This window comes from Momordica charantia (genome assembly GCF_013281855.1).
Source record: "Momordica charantia cultivar OHB3-1 chromosome 5 unlocalized genomic scaffold, Mcharantia_2.0 BLBB01000005.1, whole genome shotgun sequence".
In the NCBI taxonomy this organism is placed as follows: domain Eukaryota; kingdom Viridiplantae; phylum Streptophyta; class Magnoliopsida; order Cucurbitales; family Cucurbitaceae; genus Momordica; species Momordica charantia.
Window position 1 is genome coordinate 1,493,457 of NW_028275163.1, and position 16,869 is coordinate 1,510,325.

The window sequence follows — 16,869 nt, forward strand, 5'->3', positions numbered from 1 at the left end:
CTACATTTTTTTCTATCGATCGTCGCTACTTTTTTATTTTAAAACGAAGTTCTCAAATTAAGTTGAGTTAGGTCCAAATTATTCAAGATAGTAACACAAAGTAATATCAAAATAGCTTAAAATTACATCTTCACTCCTATTAATTTGGTCCTTTTTTTTCCATCAATATGCTCTTTTTTTCTATCGATCTACTCTTCTTTTCTCTCCTTTCTCTTATTTATTTTTTTCTCTCTTCTCTTTTTTTATGGAGATGAAAAATATAAAAGATTATGAGAAAAATTTGAAAAGCAAAATAAATAATCTCAGAAACAAAATAAAGAAATAGAAATTTGAGAAAGGGAAAATTAAGGAATATAAAAAATTCAAAAGTAAAATAAAGAATCTAAGAAAAAACTTAAAAAAGAAAAATAAGGAATAAAAAAATTGAAAGGGAAAAATAAAGAATCAAACTTAAAATTAATTGTTTAAAAAAAAAAATAATTTCACGGGATAGTGAGGTGAGAAGTGAGAAATAACAAGTTTTTTTTATATTCGTGCATGTGTCATTAGCGCCTCCAAATTCATATCATTCCTGCGTTTATCTCAACTCAGAGCTTCGTCCCGGAAAATCTGGCTAGGGTTTTTGCACTGGATTTGTCCCTCTTCGTCTTGTTCATATTTTCCCTTTTCTCGCGTACTTCTCTGGGAGGATATGGGTCAATTCTTTCATCTTCAATCCATGAAAAGAAATGAAATCAAGGAAATAAAATGGAGAAGCGTAGAATTTAATCCAATCCCTAACGCCAACCGTGTCAATTTGAAGGTATCAATATAAACCTGTAGAATTGAATCTTTTGATTTAGCGTTATCAACCTTATGATTCAATCAAACTCGTTTCTATGCAGCTAACTGTAATCTAAGATTGTGGGCACCATTTTTTGAGCTTTAAGCTTTTTGATTATGCAAATGGCATTATTCAGAGCAAGGGCATTCTTACGTAAAGGCTTTTCAACATTTGCTTCTCCTCCTACTCACATTTGCGTAGTTGGGAGTGGACCTGCTGGTTTTTACACTGCTGAGAAGGTGGATTTTTCTACTGGTTTGGCGTATAAAATATATTGGCGTGTATTGAAATTAATATATCTTATTTTTGTGAACTGCATCAATAGCTGTTGAAGGCGCATCCCGATGCTCAAGTTGATATAATTGATCGTTTACCAACCCCTTTTGGTTTAGTGCGCTCTGGCGTGGCACCCGATCACCCGGACACAAAGGTAAGAGGATAACCTTGCTTTATTATTTATTCTCCATGCTTGTAGATTTTGAAAGTGCTGCATAAGTTGTATGTGCGATTGAAGATCACGTTACAATTGATTTTGAAGATTTCTCTACATTCTTCTTCTTCTGTTCTGTTGATGTAATTTCGGTTGGAACTGGTAGAGACAATCTCATTCATATTTGAGCTTGCATGCGTCTATTTCCTGTTAACAAGAAGAAAATTTATAATAATGATTTATTTGGACTTTTAAAAGATTGCTGTTGTCTGTGCTCAACAGATTGTGGTCAATCAATTTACTCGGGTTGCACAACATCCAAGGTGTTCATTCTTTGGTAATATCAAGCTTGGATCTTCCATTTCATTATTGGATCTCCGTGAGCTGTACCATGCGGTTAGTTTTTGGGGTTCAGACACATGACGATAATCAACGGCTTCTTTCTTATTTTCTAAATGATTGTGCACATTTAATCAGGTTGTGCTTGCATATGGAGCAGAAAGTGACAAAACTCTCAGCATTCCTGGAGAAGTAAGTTTAGTTATAACTTATAACTAGAGATTTTGTACTTCTAGTTTATTGCCGCCTGGTGGATTGGTTCATCATAGTTCGTACTGCCTAAATTTAAAATGATAATTTTGCAATCATAATGAAATTGGATTATTTTTTTTCTTATCTTTCCTAAACCATTGATGGAACTCAAACTAGTAATTCATATATCTGTTAGTTAAACACATTGACTTTGGATATCATATCTTGTTATAGGATTTGTCTGGCATACACTCGGCCAGGGAATTTGTTTGGTGGTACAATGGACACCCAGATTGCAGAAATCTAAATCCTGATGTGAAGGCTACTGATACCGCTGTAATCCTTGGCCAGGTAACTCCAAGCTATTCAATTAAAATTTATATTGATAGAAATTTTAGTCAAGCAATTTTACTTCTATTTCCTAATAAATTCATGTGACGTGGGAAGAAACATGTAGCTTTTAAGATAGATTGAATGACAAATTGAAATATGTTTCTAACCTCTAGGGAAATGTAGCTCTAGATGTTGCACGCATCCTTTTACGACCAATACCAGAATTGGCAACTACAGATATTGCTAGTCATGCATTGGAGGTTTTGCAGGAGAGCTCTATAAGGTTTCTTGTTTTTGTGTTTATTATAGCTTCAAGATTAATTCTAGTTTTCTTCTTATCTTTATTGTTGGTCATATAATTATAGGAAAGTGTTTTTGGTTGGAAGACGTGGACCAGTTCAAGCAGCTTGCACTGCTAAAGAACTACGTGAAGTTCTTGGTATTCTTCGGCATCCTTAAAATTGATTTTGATGTTTATTTGCAATACTCTTGTACCATTGTTGTTGAGACTAATCTAAGTGGGAAATTATTTTTTATTTTTATTTGTCAAGCCTAAACATGTTTTGAGTTACTCATATCTCTATTATGTCCTGGGTAATCAATCTTTATCATGTTCTACTTCCTTCGTTTGTATGTATATGTAATATTTTTATCTCGTGAAAAGAACAGTGATACAGACAAAATGACTGTGCGTCCTATTAGTTTAATCTGTATGCTCTTATGATTGGTTATACTACAATAGAGTTCTCATCTCTTTTGATTTTTGCATTAGCATTTTGCTGGTATAATATGTCATGGGTTCCACTGTCTATTTTTCAAACCATTACTGATGATATTATATTATTAGTTGGTTTAATTTCTTCACTGCAGGTATTAAGGACTTGCACATTCGCATACATGAATCTGATTTGCTCAAGAGCCCAACAGATGAGGTATAATTCCACTAAAGTTATTTTACGTTGACTGATGAGATTTTATGGTGTTCTCTAAAAATAAATGTAGTATTTTAGTTCTCTCTATCTTTAGGGGGTGGTGCAGTTGGCTATCATGTAGGTCTCATAGCTTAAGAGTGATCCTTAGATCAAGACCCCCTCTTTCTCTCTTTCACATATACATCCACATCCACACACCCAAATAGACATTATGCTGTCTTATCAATGGCACCCTCGTTAATACTGTCGTTTGAAAAGGAAGAGGTGAAAAACAGTCGAATACAGAGGAGAGTTTATGAGTTGCTTGCTAAGGCTGCTGCCTCTGGACCTCCCCATTCTGGCACAGGTCTACGCGAACTGCATTTTATTTTCTTCCGGAAACCAGAGAAGTTTTTGAGTTTAGTAGACAAAAAAGACCATGTTGCTGGTGTTCGCTTTGAAAAGACAGTTCTTGAAGGTAACTGTCTGTGATTGTCCTTTTTCTTATGTGTCCTGATTAGATGCATGCCAATTATGTAGGCTGAAGAACTTATTTCAATAGATTTTTCCCAAGCTCATCAAAGATGATGTTATGAAATAGTGATAGATTTTGGAAGTCCAATTTCTTTTGCTCGTTATGCTTCATTTTTCCCTTATTATTGGAAATTACTTATGGTCCTTCACAATGAGATACATCCCAGCCCATCCTAGTGTGTCCTTATGCTAGTAAGTGCTTTATTTGCTTTTGTTCTGTAGGTACTAGTTCTGGAAAGCAAATAGCCAGAGGTACTGGGGAGTTTGAAGACCTTGACTGCCAGTAATTTTCAATTTTTAAAATTTCAATGTTTTTTATGTAGCAAATTTTACATTATACTATTTGTTAGGATGGCACGTTAGCCTATCTGCAAGTGTCTATTGAAATATTTTTATTTTGTTGGATGTATAACTATTCAGCAGAAGCGTGTATTTTTCACTTGCCTGCACAACGATTTTTTTTCCTCATTGCCCCCACGGGGTGGCCCAATTGGCAGGGGCTTGGTGCCTCTTGATCATACTGACTTAGAGGTCTTAAGTTCGAACCTTCTGGTGAGCTTAATACTAAAAATCTTTGATGTCTCCGAAGTCCGGGCCTTGGGGTGATCGCTAGTACCCCTGGGTAAAGGGGAGCAAAGCTCCGACTCCCATCTATAAAAAAAAAGATTTCTTTTCCTCGTTACATGGATGAATTGTATGAAAACTTTTCACTCATTGAAGTTAGAACTTGTTGTCTCTCACATATTTTTTGGAAAGAGAAATAGAGATTTTATTGATCAATGAAACGAACAGTAGGGGATAAAACCCAAACCGACGTTTACATAAAAGACTTCCAATTTGGACAAAGACTATAATTTGCAAATGGGGGGAGCATTTACACCAAGATAAAGCAGCTCTCTCACACACAATTTAAAATTAAAAAGATATGAGATAGTAAATATGAATATGTATTTTCTTTGTGTTTTAGCAGACATAGTAGGTTATTTATTTTCTGTGAAAAAATGCTCATCTAGATTCAATTGCTTTCTCGATAATTTAACTCAACTTTTTGTAGGATGGTGCTGAAGAGCATAGGTTACAAATCGGTGCCAATTGATGGTTTACCCTTCGATCATCAGAAAGGTATGAGATTAAGATTTCCATGAGACCTCTGTCTACCCTTATTTATTTCTTTAGTTTTCATTTCTTACTTGTGCTGATGTCGTAGTCTGTTCATTATTTCCATGTACTCAAGTTGACTCGTTTTTCTTTATTAACTACCACGAAGAAGTAATAGGAGAAAAGAAAAGAAGAAAAAAATCATGTGCAACATCAAGAAAGGCTGTGGATCGAATATGTATCCGACAAGATTGCTTCATATTTTGAATGCTTTTTGCAGCTTTACTTTTCTACCATCTGCACTGGAATTAATAAACTCTCCTCATGTCTCGGTTTATTAATTTATCCACCGAGCTACCGTGAAAAGACTTCTTTTGTAACGTTTTTCTTTGCTGATTGTTCCATTTCCAGGAATAGTACCCAATGTGAGAGGTCGAGTTGTAAGTAATACTTATGGCGACGCCGTACAACTTGAGAAAGGATTGTATGTATGTGGGTGGTTGAAGAGAGGACCAACTGGAATTATTGCAACAAATCTCTATTGTGCTGAAGAAACAGTGAGTATTCAAATCCATCTCTCCTCCTCGGCAATTGGTTTTCTTTTGGTTTCTTCATTATATTTGTTTCGCTCGGCTTATTATGGTAAAACGTGAAGGAATAGACTAGATGGGGGATAATTGAGCAAAAACGAATTTCAATAAATAAATTAGAGGGACACCCAAAGGGGGGGTGCCCGTAGAGATACCCTCCATAGTTTTGGATTCAACCTCGTGTGGGGATGGATATTCAAACCTCCGACCTTTTAGTCGAAGATGCCTTAACCAGTTGAGCAGAATATAATTAATTTTAATTAATTTTTACTTCAAGCTTTGGGGATTTCATTTTTAGACAACCCAGTATCTTCTATTTATGATGTAACCATGGCCTTGATCATCCTTATCCTGCCACAAATCCTTCACCATGACAAATATTATGGAGTTCGATCCCCTAAAAGCTTATATATACGCATACATAGTTTTCTTTTCCATTTTTTAACCTTCTTCCATCATTGATTCATCAGGTCACGAGCATATGTGAAGACCTCGATAAAAGAGCATCGGGGTCCTTGTCTAGCTTATCGAAACCCGGGAGAGAAGGTCTCCTCCACAAACTAGACGATCGAAATGTAAGAGTTGTGCCGTTTAGCGCCTGGGAAAGGATAGACTCTACAGAAAAGAGGCTTGGGAATCTGAAGAACAAACCAAGAGAAAAGTTAACCACTTGGGAGGAGCTACTGAAGGTGGCCATGGAATGAGTAAATTATGAAGACTCTTTCTCATGAACACTCCTTAGAGGATGAAACCATTTTCTTGCAAGAGGTTCCAGAGAAAGCCCCGGGGCGCCCTTCCTAGCTGCTCCGCTTCGTTATTTCACTTCTACTTTAGGGACAACCTACGAGACCCCGAAGTATCGAGCCATTTCCATTCTGATCATGCTTTCATCTCCTAATATTCAAGACTGTAATGGGCAGTCGACTCTACTCGGAGTGTCAGTTTTTTGCCTGGTATGTAGATGGAATCGACTTCCAATCGAACAGTTAGTCAATAAAATAGGCTAAACATTCTTTTTGTGGTGCAAGAAACACCACATATGAAGTTATGAACAAAATTATGCGTTGACATATTGTAAAATTTTCACTTGATTTCTGCAAGGCTTTTGAAGGAATTTTTTTTACCCTTTTGCATAAAATGATGAAATCATCTAGTAGACATTTTCAGGATTTTTTTTTCTTTTATGCGTTGACATATTCGATTTTTTTCTTAAAAAAAAAACCATAAGAAAATTACATCTTGGCCGAGTTTTGTTGGGAGTGTAACAAATGTTACATATCGATTAAACAAAAAGAAAATAAGCAAATGGCCAAAGTTTTAAATGACTTCGAGAACTAAACTGCTGGGCCAGTTTGCAAATGAAGACCGAATCACCGTATTTTGCTCAAAATCAATCGGTTCGATTTGGACTTCATTCGGTTTTTTTCTTCTCTTAAAAAAAAGAAAGCCGTTGCATGTAAACCACATGCTTCCTCTTGCATAGAACGCATAAAAGAAGAGCCGATCAATCCATAGAAGTTTGTCCGGTTTTAGCCTAAACCGAACCGAACCGAAAAGTTCGGTTTATAACATACGAAGCGCGCAACCGGTCCGATTATCGGTTCGACGGTTTTTTTAGTACCCTTGGCCCTTTCCGCACGATACAATTACGTATAAAATGAGACTGATTCTCTCTCCTCTCCGGAATTTCACAGATTCGCTTCAAGAGACCTCCATTTTCCACTCAGAGAAAGCTTCTTAGCCATGGCTTCCACTACAAGGGATTCGGCACCGCCGTATGCCAGTGCTGCCAGGATTTCTGATTCTCCTTGTTATCCTCAGTACAGCGCTTCCCTCAAATGTATGTTCGCGCTCTTACTCAATTTCCGTTTTTCTACGATTCTCCGTCAGACGTCAGAGTGTTAATTACGTATCCATTTGCACTTATTCTAGTGGTTTCCTTGAAGATTATTGCGTGCCGTGCATCAATTTTTTAAAGTATGTTCTGGTAGTTAAACTCGCGAATTTATTGTTAGTGATGATGAAATGGAACCTTTAATTTTCATGGCGATTCTCTAATCTCTGTTAGTTGAATAATTGGTTAGCCTGTTTTGTTTCCTTTTCTAGGGGTAGTGTTTCCATCTTCTACCTTAGTTCAATTAATGAAGATTGTTCAACTAGGGTATTCTTGATTGAACCGTCGTGACACTTCTTAGAGTGGATTTGTGTTGAGTTCACTTACTGTTCTAACAATGACAATAGCGGAGAAGGAACTTTTACTAGGATTTTCAAGCCCTTATCTTGATTCCCCGTTCCTTTGGGCAAAGGCCAAGTTCTAATTTAAAATGTCAAATTAGGAGTAACTTAGTTTGATGGTTCTTCCGCCCCAAAACTAATTTAGTTATCATTCAACATCTGCAATCTAATCCGATTTCATCTTGGCTTGTTCTTAGAGCTACATTCATAAGATAGTTTTAAGTGTTTTTGGAGGTCGTTGTGTGTATTTGTTTTCATTTAGGAGTAATGATAACACCACATATGGACAGAATTATGCCTTAGAATACATTTAAGGCAGAAGCCTCGAGCTGCGTCTTAAGTCAAGGACAAATGTTTTAGCCTCGACCTCAAGGTTTTTGCACTCTTATCTAAAACTTTAAGATTGTGCCTTATAGATTGTTTCTGAAAAGCATGCATAATTGTCGCTAGCTGATAAATCATGTGTAAAGTGAAATTTAATCTTGTATGGATGATGTAATTTGAATTTTTAAACGAATACAATCGTTGTTGATCTTCAATTTTTTACTATTGACTAGTTGGTATTCTGATTACTAATTTCACCAATTTGGAATTTTCTATTTTACTTCGTTCTATTTAGAATTTATGTCAGAAAACATTTTTTTGTCTTCTTATCATAGAAAGTCTCCTTTTGCAAATGCTTTAGGTCTTGAAGAACATAGCTCAGAGAAGAACAAATGTCAAGAACATTTTGACGTTTACAAGGAATGCAAGAAAAAGGAGGTATTTTATTTTTTCAGTCATCATATGTAATTAAGCAGTGATAAGAGTCTATTTCCATTTGTGTGTGTGTGTGTGCGCGCGCGTGTTTGGGGGGGGAGGGGGTGTGAAATTTTGTGATATGTGATACTGAAAATATATGCTCAAGATTTATGGGAGTTTTACCTAAACTGGGATGATGGTACCTCAGTTAGCCAAGGTTGACCTTTACTAGTTATAATTTGTTATGTTTTTTGCCTCTTGAGGTTGTGCTCATTTGCTTGTGAGGTTTATGGATCAGGGAGATCAAATGCCCTCATTTTATTAGGACATTATTGGAACTGACTATTCATACCACTTCAGTTTTCCAGTTTCAATAAATCATGTGTTTGATCTTAAACGATACAAAATATAGCTTTGCCCCCAAAGTTTATAAATCATGTGTTTTACATGTTCTGGATCTTGTCTTTGTTGTTTAGAACTTTAGCAAAAGACTCAAAGTGTCATGACTCATTTGTTGTTACCTGATAACTGATAAGTGATACCTCATACCTCCACCCTTTGATACTGATTTTCTTTAATCTTTCAACTTCTTCGCCTATGCTAACACGATGATATGAACTATGTAAATGTTTGTTGGCAAGATAATAGAATGTCATTTTGTCAATAATTCTTTCACTGAAATTTTAACGTTGGGAATGGAATGAATTTGAAACCTGTCAAACCTTAAGAACTAAAATAGAACTTTTTAAACTTTGGGGTCCAAATTAGAGAAGATGAATTTAAGCCTTAAGAACTAGAAGTTACAAGGATACTATTATAGATATTATGGCCCATAAGATGGAAATATTATTTGGTTCATGATAGGGTTGATAACTTCTTTGTTTTCTTTTCTTTCTTCATACCGGATAATTTTAACCCTCTGCCTATCTATATTCCGTGAGGAACATTGTGCAAAGTGCTTCCATGATATTTCCTATCTATGTTAAGTAAATATAGTGATGTTTCATAGGCTGTCCGGAATCGGATCCTATCTTTTCTCATACATTACTTCTGTTTATAAAGCTTCTAGATCCAATGAATTCTGTCTCCTTTTCAGCGGGAAGCTCGACTGGAACGCAACAGGAAACGGTCTTTCTTTTCGTGAATTTATCTTTGGGCATTTTGCTTGATGTTAAAGTATGTAAGTTTAGTAAGCTATCTAGTATCTACATACATTCATAGTCTTCTTGTAGCTGTAGATTTTTTTTAATCCAGTGCCTCATTGAGATAATAATGCAAAGTGTATTACTGACTTGCCGTTGTTCGTCCACTAATAAAAGATACCATCTTATGCATATTCAATTATCTCTATGTTGCCGGCGTGAGCTATAATCCTCATACCCCACATTGTACTCAAAATAATATATACACACACGTCGATGTTGATAAATCCTCATTGTTAGAATACAGGAAATTGTAAACATGGATTAATCCTCGATTAGTTTTGAATAGTTTGAAGACTATAACCCCTGCCGAGGCATTGAGCAATCTGGTATATGCAATTATGAGTTACGGCAGAAATGATGTTGATAGAGATACCAGAAGAGAGCAAGCGATTGACATCAGTAACGCATGTCTCTATCAATACTCTGATTTTTTGGGTACTGTCATTAAGTTTTATATACATTTCTAATAGATGCTATTAATAACATGTTCCATTGTAGATTGTTTTTTAGGATAATAAAATTTTAATCTTTTTTTTTTAAACAAGATTTGAATCTAGTTGAACTATGAAATCTGAATTTGGTTGGACTATGACTGAGTTACATTTCATGACCTATTTTCCCGAGGCTATTTAAGTTAAGCAAAAATAATTATACTGCAACTTCGCCTTTGTATTGAACAGGACTTTGTACTGCATTAAGACTTAGTGTGGAAGAATTCGCAGGATGTATGTATGTATAAACAATAAAGTAAATATATTTATTATAAATATAGCAAAATTTAAAATAAATAAAAAAACATAATACGGATCACGCTTTTGCCTATTACTATTTGAGAAGATAAAAAAGATTATAATGCTTTCTGGCATTTCTCTTCAATCTGTTAAATATATAGACGAAAATACACTGAACTATTTAGGTACAACTTTATTTTTCTTAAAAAATAACTCTTAACGGGCTTCCACATAATTTACTTCACTAGTATATATACTCTCTACAAATTTAAAATTTGTTATTGGTTTATACTAATGTAAGATGCATCTTTTGTCAAAAAAAAAAAAAAAGACATCTGAAACGTATTTCAAATATCTAGAGGTAATAAAATTTCATTGCATCAAGAATTTTCTAAATTTAGATACCCCATTATATATTAAAAAAAATTGCTGCTTGACAATACTCTGCTGCAATTGACATATACATACATATATACGTCCGTGTGTGTATATTGTAAATATCGGAAAGCAAGACCAATTCAGTTCAATAAAGTAGAGATGTCGCAGTTTCAAAAATCCAGGATATTAAAAATTATCTTCTAAATAAGCAGAGCTATTAAAGCTCTGGAGTTTCAACTTGAAATGAAGTCAAATGGGTACTCAAATTGCCTCCAAGAACTCTACACTATCAAACTAGCAAAACTCAAGACAAAAGAAATACAAAATCTTAATCAAACTTAGCTCTCAGTCTGCTCCCTCAGCCTTCGGATCGTGCTCCGAACGGTAACGGCACTTGCAGTGCTGCCCAAAGCAAAAACATAAAAAGGAAACAGAATCAAAACCTTGGTCATGAATCAAATGCAGACACGTGATAGGAAAACAAGCATCAACTGTACTCACTTCAAAGTGTAGGCACCTCCTGCTTTCACCTTTCCACAGTCCTTGCAACCCCATATCCCAACAGCCTTCCTCTTCACAGCATACTGGTACGGATTTGATACAGCAGTCATTGATTAGAATCATGGTATAAATTTTATATCATGTATATGTTCTGATTAGTGATTACATTACTACTATAAATTGTCTGGTTTCGACTTTTCAAAACACCATAGAAATGTCTTAAAAAAATTATAAGAAACAGAGATAAAAATATCACCAGTATGAATGGGTATACGAATAGTAAATATGTATATTTTATCTATGAAGTGAATCCAATAATTCCTCTAGTTTCTTAATTTTCATGATTATTAAAGGAATATTAGTTGACCAATATCCCCAAAAAACTGAAACCTAGACATTACCATAGAGATCGACATCTAATCCAGAGTAGGAGCTCTTTGTTGTCAAGCTTCTTAACCATTAAATAGCCATGAAGAGTATGCTGGATTAAGAGATTACCTTTCCACAAAACTCGCAGAAGTATTTGCTGTGCTGACTGACTTCCATCTTCTTAATTTGCTTCCTCAAACTAGCACCATATCTGGTACCTGTAAAGAAGGCACCGAAAGAGGAAATACCCAATTGAATAAACTTAAAACATTATATCAAGATCAATTAAACCATCTGCGTAGTGTTCATTGAAAGCTCTCTATTTAGAAACCATCAGATTCACTTGTTTTCTCTCATATAGGGAGTACGAATTTTGTTTCGGTCAATGTTAACATACCGTATTTCCCGACAATTCCAGCCTTCTTGGTTCTCTTCGTCTGCGATTATACAGTAAAACAAATAGCATAAAAGTTAGCAAAATACATCAATCCATCCAAAACAAATAGGATATAAAGAAAGTATTAGACGTAGAGCCTCGCTAAAGAACAAAATTCTTCAAAAATCTCTTCAATCCTGATTCCTCTCTTTAAGAGTGTGGAAACAGAGAACAGTAGTAAAAATATCGCAAATTAACGAAAACTAGAGAATCGTATAGTGCTTATTCACTTTTCTGTATTGAACAACTCTTTAGCTGCCTAAGATCCATGAAATCAGATCGATAATCCAGTACGATCTTTCTTCCCATTCCAGTCTCTCATATAACCTCCCCAACACTAATTTAATCCTACAGATTACAGGCCTCGCTTCTTGCCTTCAAAACTTCAAAAAATACTTCCAAGAATCCTCAAAAAATCCAGAAACAAAAACGTGGTACATAAGAACATGAAACCCTAGAAGCGAGAGTGAGAGAGAGAGCACCATTGTTGAGGATTAGCAGCAACGAGCACGCCTGAAGAAACGCTGGTGCAGAGACTGAACGGCCAAGCGGGAAAACCCTAGAAATCCTCCGGCTGATTATATAGCCAACCAAATTACGAGGTGCGTCTCGTAAGCCCTCCGGCCCAAAATTGGTACTAATTGGGCTTTAAAGCCCATCTTGATCTCTATTTGTTAGGCTTAGTTGGAGTCTAGGCCCATCATACTGATCAAAATTAGGAGGCAAACAAACTTTTTTCTTTTTTAATTATGTTTTAAATTTATCTCTTTTTTTTTATAGACAACAAATAAAATCATTACAGATTAGTTTTTATATTGATTTAAAAAATTATTACATTACAAGGATGAATAAATCACAATTTCCACATTTTACCACTCATAAAACTAAACCTATAGCTACCATATTTTTAAAACATCAAGCACATTGACAACATTTTACAATTGTAGTTCAATTACGAGCCATCTTGGCAACGTTATCGTCTCCAATCTTATTGATAAATCTAAGCCTTTAACAATTATTTGTGTTTCTTATTTTTCATTCTTTTTTTAACATTCTCAATATTGACTTATTTATTACAAAATATAAATAAAAATATTATCTTTTTATTCTTCAATTGACTGCCAATAATAATACAAATACAAGTACAAATTATAAGAGTTGAAAGCCATGTCACTCTATTTTTATTTAAAAAAAAAACATTAACCAAATGATTGGACCCATAAAACTTACGGGACAAATAAATTTAAGTTTTTTTTAATATTAAACACAATATGTTATATATTGGGAAAAAAAAAAGCAAAAAGAAAAAAAAAATGTCAAACGTTCAATAGAAAGAATATTTAAATTTAGAAAAAGAAAAAAAAAAATTCCGATTACTCCAACTAACAGAATCCCACTAGTTCTGGATGGTTACCGCTGCATTTCACTTCCTCTCTTCATTCTTCGAATTTTTTTGTTCTTTCTCTTGTTGAAAAATTCAAGCTCTGTACTCTGTTCTCTCTCCCTCTCTTGGACCAAGTCCAAATAAACAAAGATTTCAAATACCTATATTTGATTTGTAAGTTTTCTTCCAACTAAATCCTCACTGCCCTTCCATGAACGCAATTTGATCTTTAGATTCAGTCGCGAATGTGGTTTTTATCTGTTTTGTATGTAATTTTTTGTTTCGGAAGAAGAATCTGTTCGACAATGACTGTAATGCTCAGCATTTCCTTATACTCTTACACCTCATTTTTTGTGCTTTAAATGTTGCTATTTATGCTTTTATACAGCTAGCTATTTTGGTCGTCGTCGCGATTTTTAAGTCCATGCTGCTGCGTCTGAGTCAGTATAGCGTATTGGAATAGTGTTCTTTCAGTTGAGAGATTAGGAGAAACAGCGATTGTAATTTTGAGAAGTCTGTAATGATCATTTCTCTTTCAGGATGAGAGAGAAATTCGTGTAGTTTGAACTACAAAGTTCTGATTATTAGAAACTTGAAAGAGAGAATTTAAGAACTTACTTTTGGTTTTTGGGTTCTGTAGATTATACAGAAGAAGCTCAAAAACATGGAAGACAGATCAGACAAGAATGTCTCATATTGGTAAAAAAACTATTTTATTTTGATGCATTTAGCTGACCCTTTTGTTTTCTTTATTCGTATCTGGCTTGCTTGTTTTGGAAATGGTCACTCATCTTCATTCTGGGCTGCAGGTTGTCTGAGCCTAAATCTAGAACTGATATCGAGTTCCATGTTAGTGGGATGCCCTTCACTTTGAACAGGGTGAGAATGTGGGATTCTGGATTCGGACAAATCTATGTGGTTCTTTTATTTATTTTTGACAGTTTTTCTACAGGAAGTCATAGTAGAAAAGTCGGCCAAGATTGCGGAAATACTGAAAAAGCAACCCGAGGAAAGCATCTGTAGGTTCCTCACAAACATACCAGCTCGTCCTAAAACATTTGAACTTGTGGCAAGATTCTGCTATGGGTTTGAACTGGAAATGTCATGTGAGAATGTGCTTCCTTTAGCTTGTCTTGCTTTCTATCTGGGGATGACTGAAAGTCACAGCCCAAATAATCTGTTGAGAAAAGCACTTACCTTCTTTGAACAGAGAATCCTCCCTAGCTGGAATGAAACCATTCAGGCTTTTCTTACTACAGAAGGTATCATGCAGCAGGCAGTGGATCTAGGCCTCGTTGATGAATGTATAGAGTCTTTGGTCGGCAAGGCAGTGAATGAGCCGTACCTCCTTGGTGAACCGATTGTGAATTTCGTAAATGATGAACTCGGCGAGGATGATGAGTTTCATCACAAGCCCAATGCAAAAAGAAAGCTCTTTATTTCCGAATGGCAGCCAGAGGATTTGACAATTCTGCCTCTTTCATTGTATGAACTGACCATTCATTCTATGAACCAGCACACTGTCCCGCCTAGATATATAGCAGCATCCCTTTTGAAGTATGCAAAGAAGTGGGTTTTTTGCAGCACAAAAGGAGATGAAAAAATGTCAGTATGCAAAACAAACCGTCAGAGGGAAGTCATGGAAGCAGTGGAGAGGCTAATGCCTCATCAGAAGGGACTACTTCCTTGCACAATATTGTTTGAAATACTCCGTTTTGCCATTCGTTTGGAAGCTAATGATAGTTGTAGAAATGGACTTGAGTCGAGGATAGGAAAGCAGCTTGATCAAGCTACAGCAAGTGACCTTTTACTACCTTACCGAGGCTATGCTAAAGAAATGCAATATGATATCGAGTGTGTGAAGCGGATTGTAAAGCACTTCTATAGAGATTATAGTTCAGATATGGCAGGAATAATTGCAGTGGCGAAACTCATTGAGGAATTTTTGTTTGAGGTTGCCGGTGACAGAGATTTGGAAATAAGTGCATTCGTTTCATTAGTGGAAATGTCAACTGCAGCATCAACGGGAACGGATAGAAGCTCTGATCGAATATACAGGGCTATAGATATGTACCTAGACAAGCATAAATACCTGACAGAATCTGAGAGAGAAGAAGTGTGCAAAGGGCTGGACTACCATAAGATGTCGGCTGAAGCTTGTGAACATGCTGCCAAAAACCAGCGATTGCCATTAAGGATTGTGGTACAAGTGCTATTTTTGGTGCAATTGCAACTTCGCGATGCAATAACAAAGGAGATGCAGGCTTCAGATGACAAATTGACTCAGGATGAGGCTGAACTCGATGGAGAGTTGGTCTTAAGTGAAGGAATAGTAAAAATTGAAATGGAGAAAATGAGCAACAAGGTGATGGAGCTAGAGAGAGAGTGTCATACTATGAGGAAAGAGATTGAGGAGGGCTGCATCCACACCGTGAAAAAAGAGAAGACAAGCATGTGGAGAGAAATGAAGAGAAAGTTCGGTTGCATAAATAAGATTAACAATTGCAACTGCCAAGTTAAGAAGAAAAGGGTTCATCCAAAACTATGGCCTTGATTAACAGACGACTGATATAACTATAAACTCTTCTGTAATTATTTGATTTAATGCTTCTGAATTATCGTTCAATTGGTCTTAATTAGTGAATAAATCAACAAGTTTGTGGACATTAAGCCAAAATTTTCCACAAGGTAACTGTTTCTTTACCCACCTTGCTCTTCCATCATCCTGTGACATTGACTTTACAACATGCAGAAATTGAATTGCCAACAAAAAGAATAGATTTTATTGAATATTTTTGATAGGATAAGAATGATGCTTCATAGGAACCATGAGCACTTCGTTGAGATACCAGTGATTATAACTAAGTGCCTTGATCTTGTTGGTTATGTTTTAAATAATCATCACTTAGTTCAATGAAAAAAGAGACAACTAAAATGATGAAGGAAAAGGTACTTAGACATTGAGTTATTATTTTTACATTGTACGACCTTTAGTATCTCAAAAATCAATAAAAATTCAAGCATGGACCAGAATTATGGTGACAGTGATGGAAGGATACCTTGTGGTCCAATTTCTGCAAAAAATCCCAAAATCTTCTTCAAAGTTGAGATGCAGCTTTCAGAATGCTAGTTTAGCCAATCAAGGTATGACCTCTCTGTCTCTGACTGAATCTCTCTCTGTGTGGGTTTCAAACTAAAATCTGAAATATAGGTCAACAGTTTCATCCTCCAAATATGAAGATGATGGGGAACTTGCTCCGTGTCAAACAGGTGTGCGCCTAACTTGAAACCATTTTTCTTGCTATATATGGGTGAAATGGTTTAATCATGAGCAAACCCATTTGATAAAGCATCAATCTCAACCTCAGAAATGGAGGTTGAGATTTAGGCCGTGCAGTTTGCCTGTATTTCTTATTCTTTTTTTATTCGTTTTTAGTGTTCTTCTTTATTTTATAGATATGGTCCCTGTACAAATGTCTAATTTAGATTAATTTATCTTTATAGTCAGTTTCTGACATCAGCACTTTTGTTAAGACAAGGTTGGTTTAAAAGTTCAAAGCTTCACATGGAAGAGTAATATAGAGAAGAAAAGTTAAAATTTAAATATTGAAATTAAAGTTTAACCAAAATTTCCTCTCC

At 35.4% G+C, this 16,869-nt stretch overlaps 4 protein-coding genes across 5 annotated transcripts; 3 read left to right on the forward strand and 1 right to left on the reverse strand.

The window, feature by feature from the left end:
- Positions 1 to 527: 527 nt before the first annotated feature.
- LOC111016072 (NADPH:adrenodoxin oxidoreductase, mitochondrial) lies at positions 528 to 6,373 on the forward strand. The gene is made up of 14 exons (XM_022291350.2): positions 528 to 802; positions 885 to 1,062; positions 1,149 to 1,253; positions 1,536 to 1,649; positions 1,731 to 1,784; positions 2,019 to 2,135; positions 2,291 to 2,400; positions 2,483 to 2,556; positions 2,988 to 3,049; positions 3,308 to 3,506; positions 3,785 to 3,845; positions 4,617 to 4,684; positions 5,072 to 5,217; positions 5,721 to 6,373. The coding sequence occupies exons 2-14, from the start codon at positions 940 to 942 to the stop codon at positions 5,952 to 5,954; spliced, it is 1,467 nt and encodes a 488-aa protein (XP_022147042.1). The 5' UTR covers positions 528 to 802; positions 885 to 939; the 3' UTR covers positions 5,955 to 6,373.
- Positions 6,374 to 6,921: 548 nt separating this feature from the next.
- Positions 6,922 to 9,562, forward strand: LOC111016071 (Cox19 family protein (CHCH motif)). Its single transcript, XM_022291349.2, has 3 exons — positions 6,922 to 7,090; positions 8,171 to 8,247; positions 9,323 to 9,562. The coding sequence occupies exons 1-3, from the start codon at positions 6,994 to 6,996 to the stop codon at positions 9,368 to 9,370; spliced, it is 222 nt and encodes a 73-aa protein (XP_022147041.1). The 5' UTR covers positions 6,922 to 6,993; the 3' UTR covers positions 9,371 to 9,562.
- A 1,146-nt stretch (positions 9,563 to 10,708) lies between these two features.
- LOC111016070 (large ribosomal subunit protein eL43) lies at positions 10,709 to 12,443 on the reverse strand. The gene is made up of 5 exons (XM_022291347.2): positions 12,329 to 12,443; positions 11,808 to 11,847; positions 11,540 to 11,628; positions 11,042 to 11,124; positions 10,709 to 10,942 (listed from the first exon to the last, which is right to left on the reverse strand). The coding sequence occupies exons 1-5, from the start codon at positions 12,329 to 12,331 to the stop codon at positions 10,879 to 10,881; spliced, it is 279 nt and encodes a 92-aa protein (XP_022147039.1). The 5' UTR covers positions 12,332 to 12,443; the 3' UTR covers positions 10,709 to 10,878.
- A 795-nt stretch (positions 12,444 to 13,238) lies between these two features.
- Positions 13,239 to 15,894, forward strand: LOC111016069 (Phototropic-responsive NPH3 family protein). 2 transcript variants are annotated; one of them, XM_022291346.2, is made up of 4 exons: positions 13,239 to 13,404; positions 13,871 to 13,929; positions 14,040 to 14,109; positions 14,183 to 15,894. In XM_022291346.2, exons 2-4 carry the CDS (start codon positions 13,895 to 13,897, stop codon positions 15,782 to 15,784), a joined length of 1,707 nt encoding a protein of 568 aa, XP_022147038.1. In that variant the 5' UTR covers positions 13,239 to 13,404; positions 13,871 to 13,894; the 3' UTR covers positions 15,785 to 15,894. The 2 variants fall into 2 exon arrangements, with proteins under 2 accessions (XP_022147038.1, XP_087979749.1); XM_088123623.1 differs by lacking the exons at positions 13,239 to 13,404; positions 13,871 to 13,929; positions 14,040 to 14,109 and having other exon boundaries at positions 14,195 to 14,336; positions 14,441 to 15,894.
- Positions 15,895 to 16,869: the final 975 nt, after the last annotated feature.

Bases quoted from the DNA above. Each gene is read 5' to 3' on its own strand.
- LOC111016071 (XM_022291349.2), top strand. From the start codon at position 6,994: ATGGCTTCCACTACAAGGGATTCGGCACCGCCGTATGCCAGTGCTGCC. The intron at 7,091-8,170 runs GTATGTTCGCGC...CAAATGCTTTAG, and splicing joins GTACAGCGCTTCCCTCAAAT to GTCTTGAAGAACATAGCTCA. The intron at 8,248-9,322 runs GTATTTTATTTT...TCTCCTTTTCAG, and splicing joins AGGAATGCAAGAAAAAGGAG to CGGGAAGCTCGACTGGAACG.
- LOC111016070 (XM_022291347.2), bottom strand. The intron at 11,125-11,539 runs GTAATCTCTTAA...AATCCGTACCAG, and splicing joins TCTGCGAGTTTTGTGGAAAG to TATGCTGTGAAGAGGAAGGC. The intron at 10,943-11,041 runs GTGAGTACAGTT...TGCTTTGGGCAG, and splicing joins GGAGGTGCCTACACTTTGAA to CACTGCAAGTGCCGTTACCG.
- LOC111016072 (XM_022291350.2), top strand. From the start codon at position 940: ATGCAAATGGCATTATTCAGAGCAAGGGCATTCTTACGTAAAGGCTTT. The intron at 1,650-1,730 runs GTTAGTTTTTGG...ACATTTAATCAG, and splicing joins TCCGTGAGCTGTACCATGCG to GTTGTGCTTGCATATGGAGC. The intron at 2,401-2,482 runs GTTTCTTGTTTT...ATATAATTATAG, and splicing joins TTGCAGGAGAGCTCTATAAG to GAAAGTGTTTTTGGTTGGAA.
- LOC111016069 (XM_022291346.2), top strand. From the start codon at position 13,895: ATGGAAGACAGATCAGACAAGAATGTCTCATATTG. The intron at 13,930-14,039 runs GTAAAAAAACTA...TCTGGGCTGCAG, and splicing joins GACAAGAATGTCTCATATTG to GTTGTCTGAGCCTAAATCTA. The intron at 14,110-14,182 runs GTGAGAATGTGG...GTTTTTCTACAG, and splicing joins TGCCCTTCACTTTGAACAGG to GAAGTCATAGTAGAAAAGTC.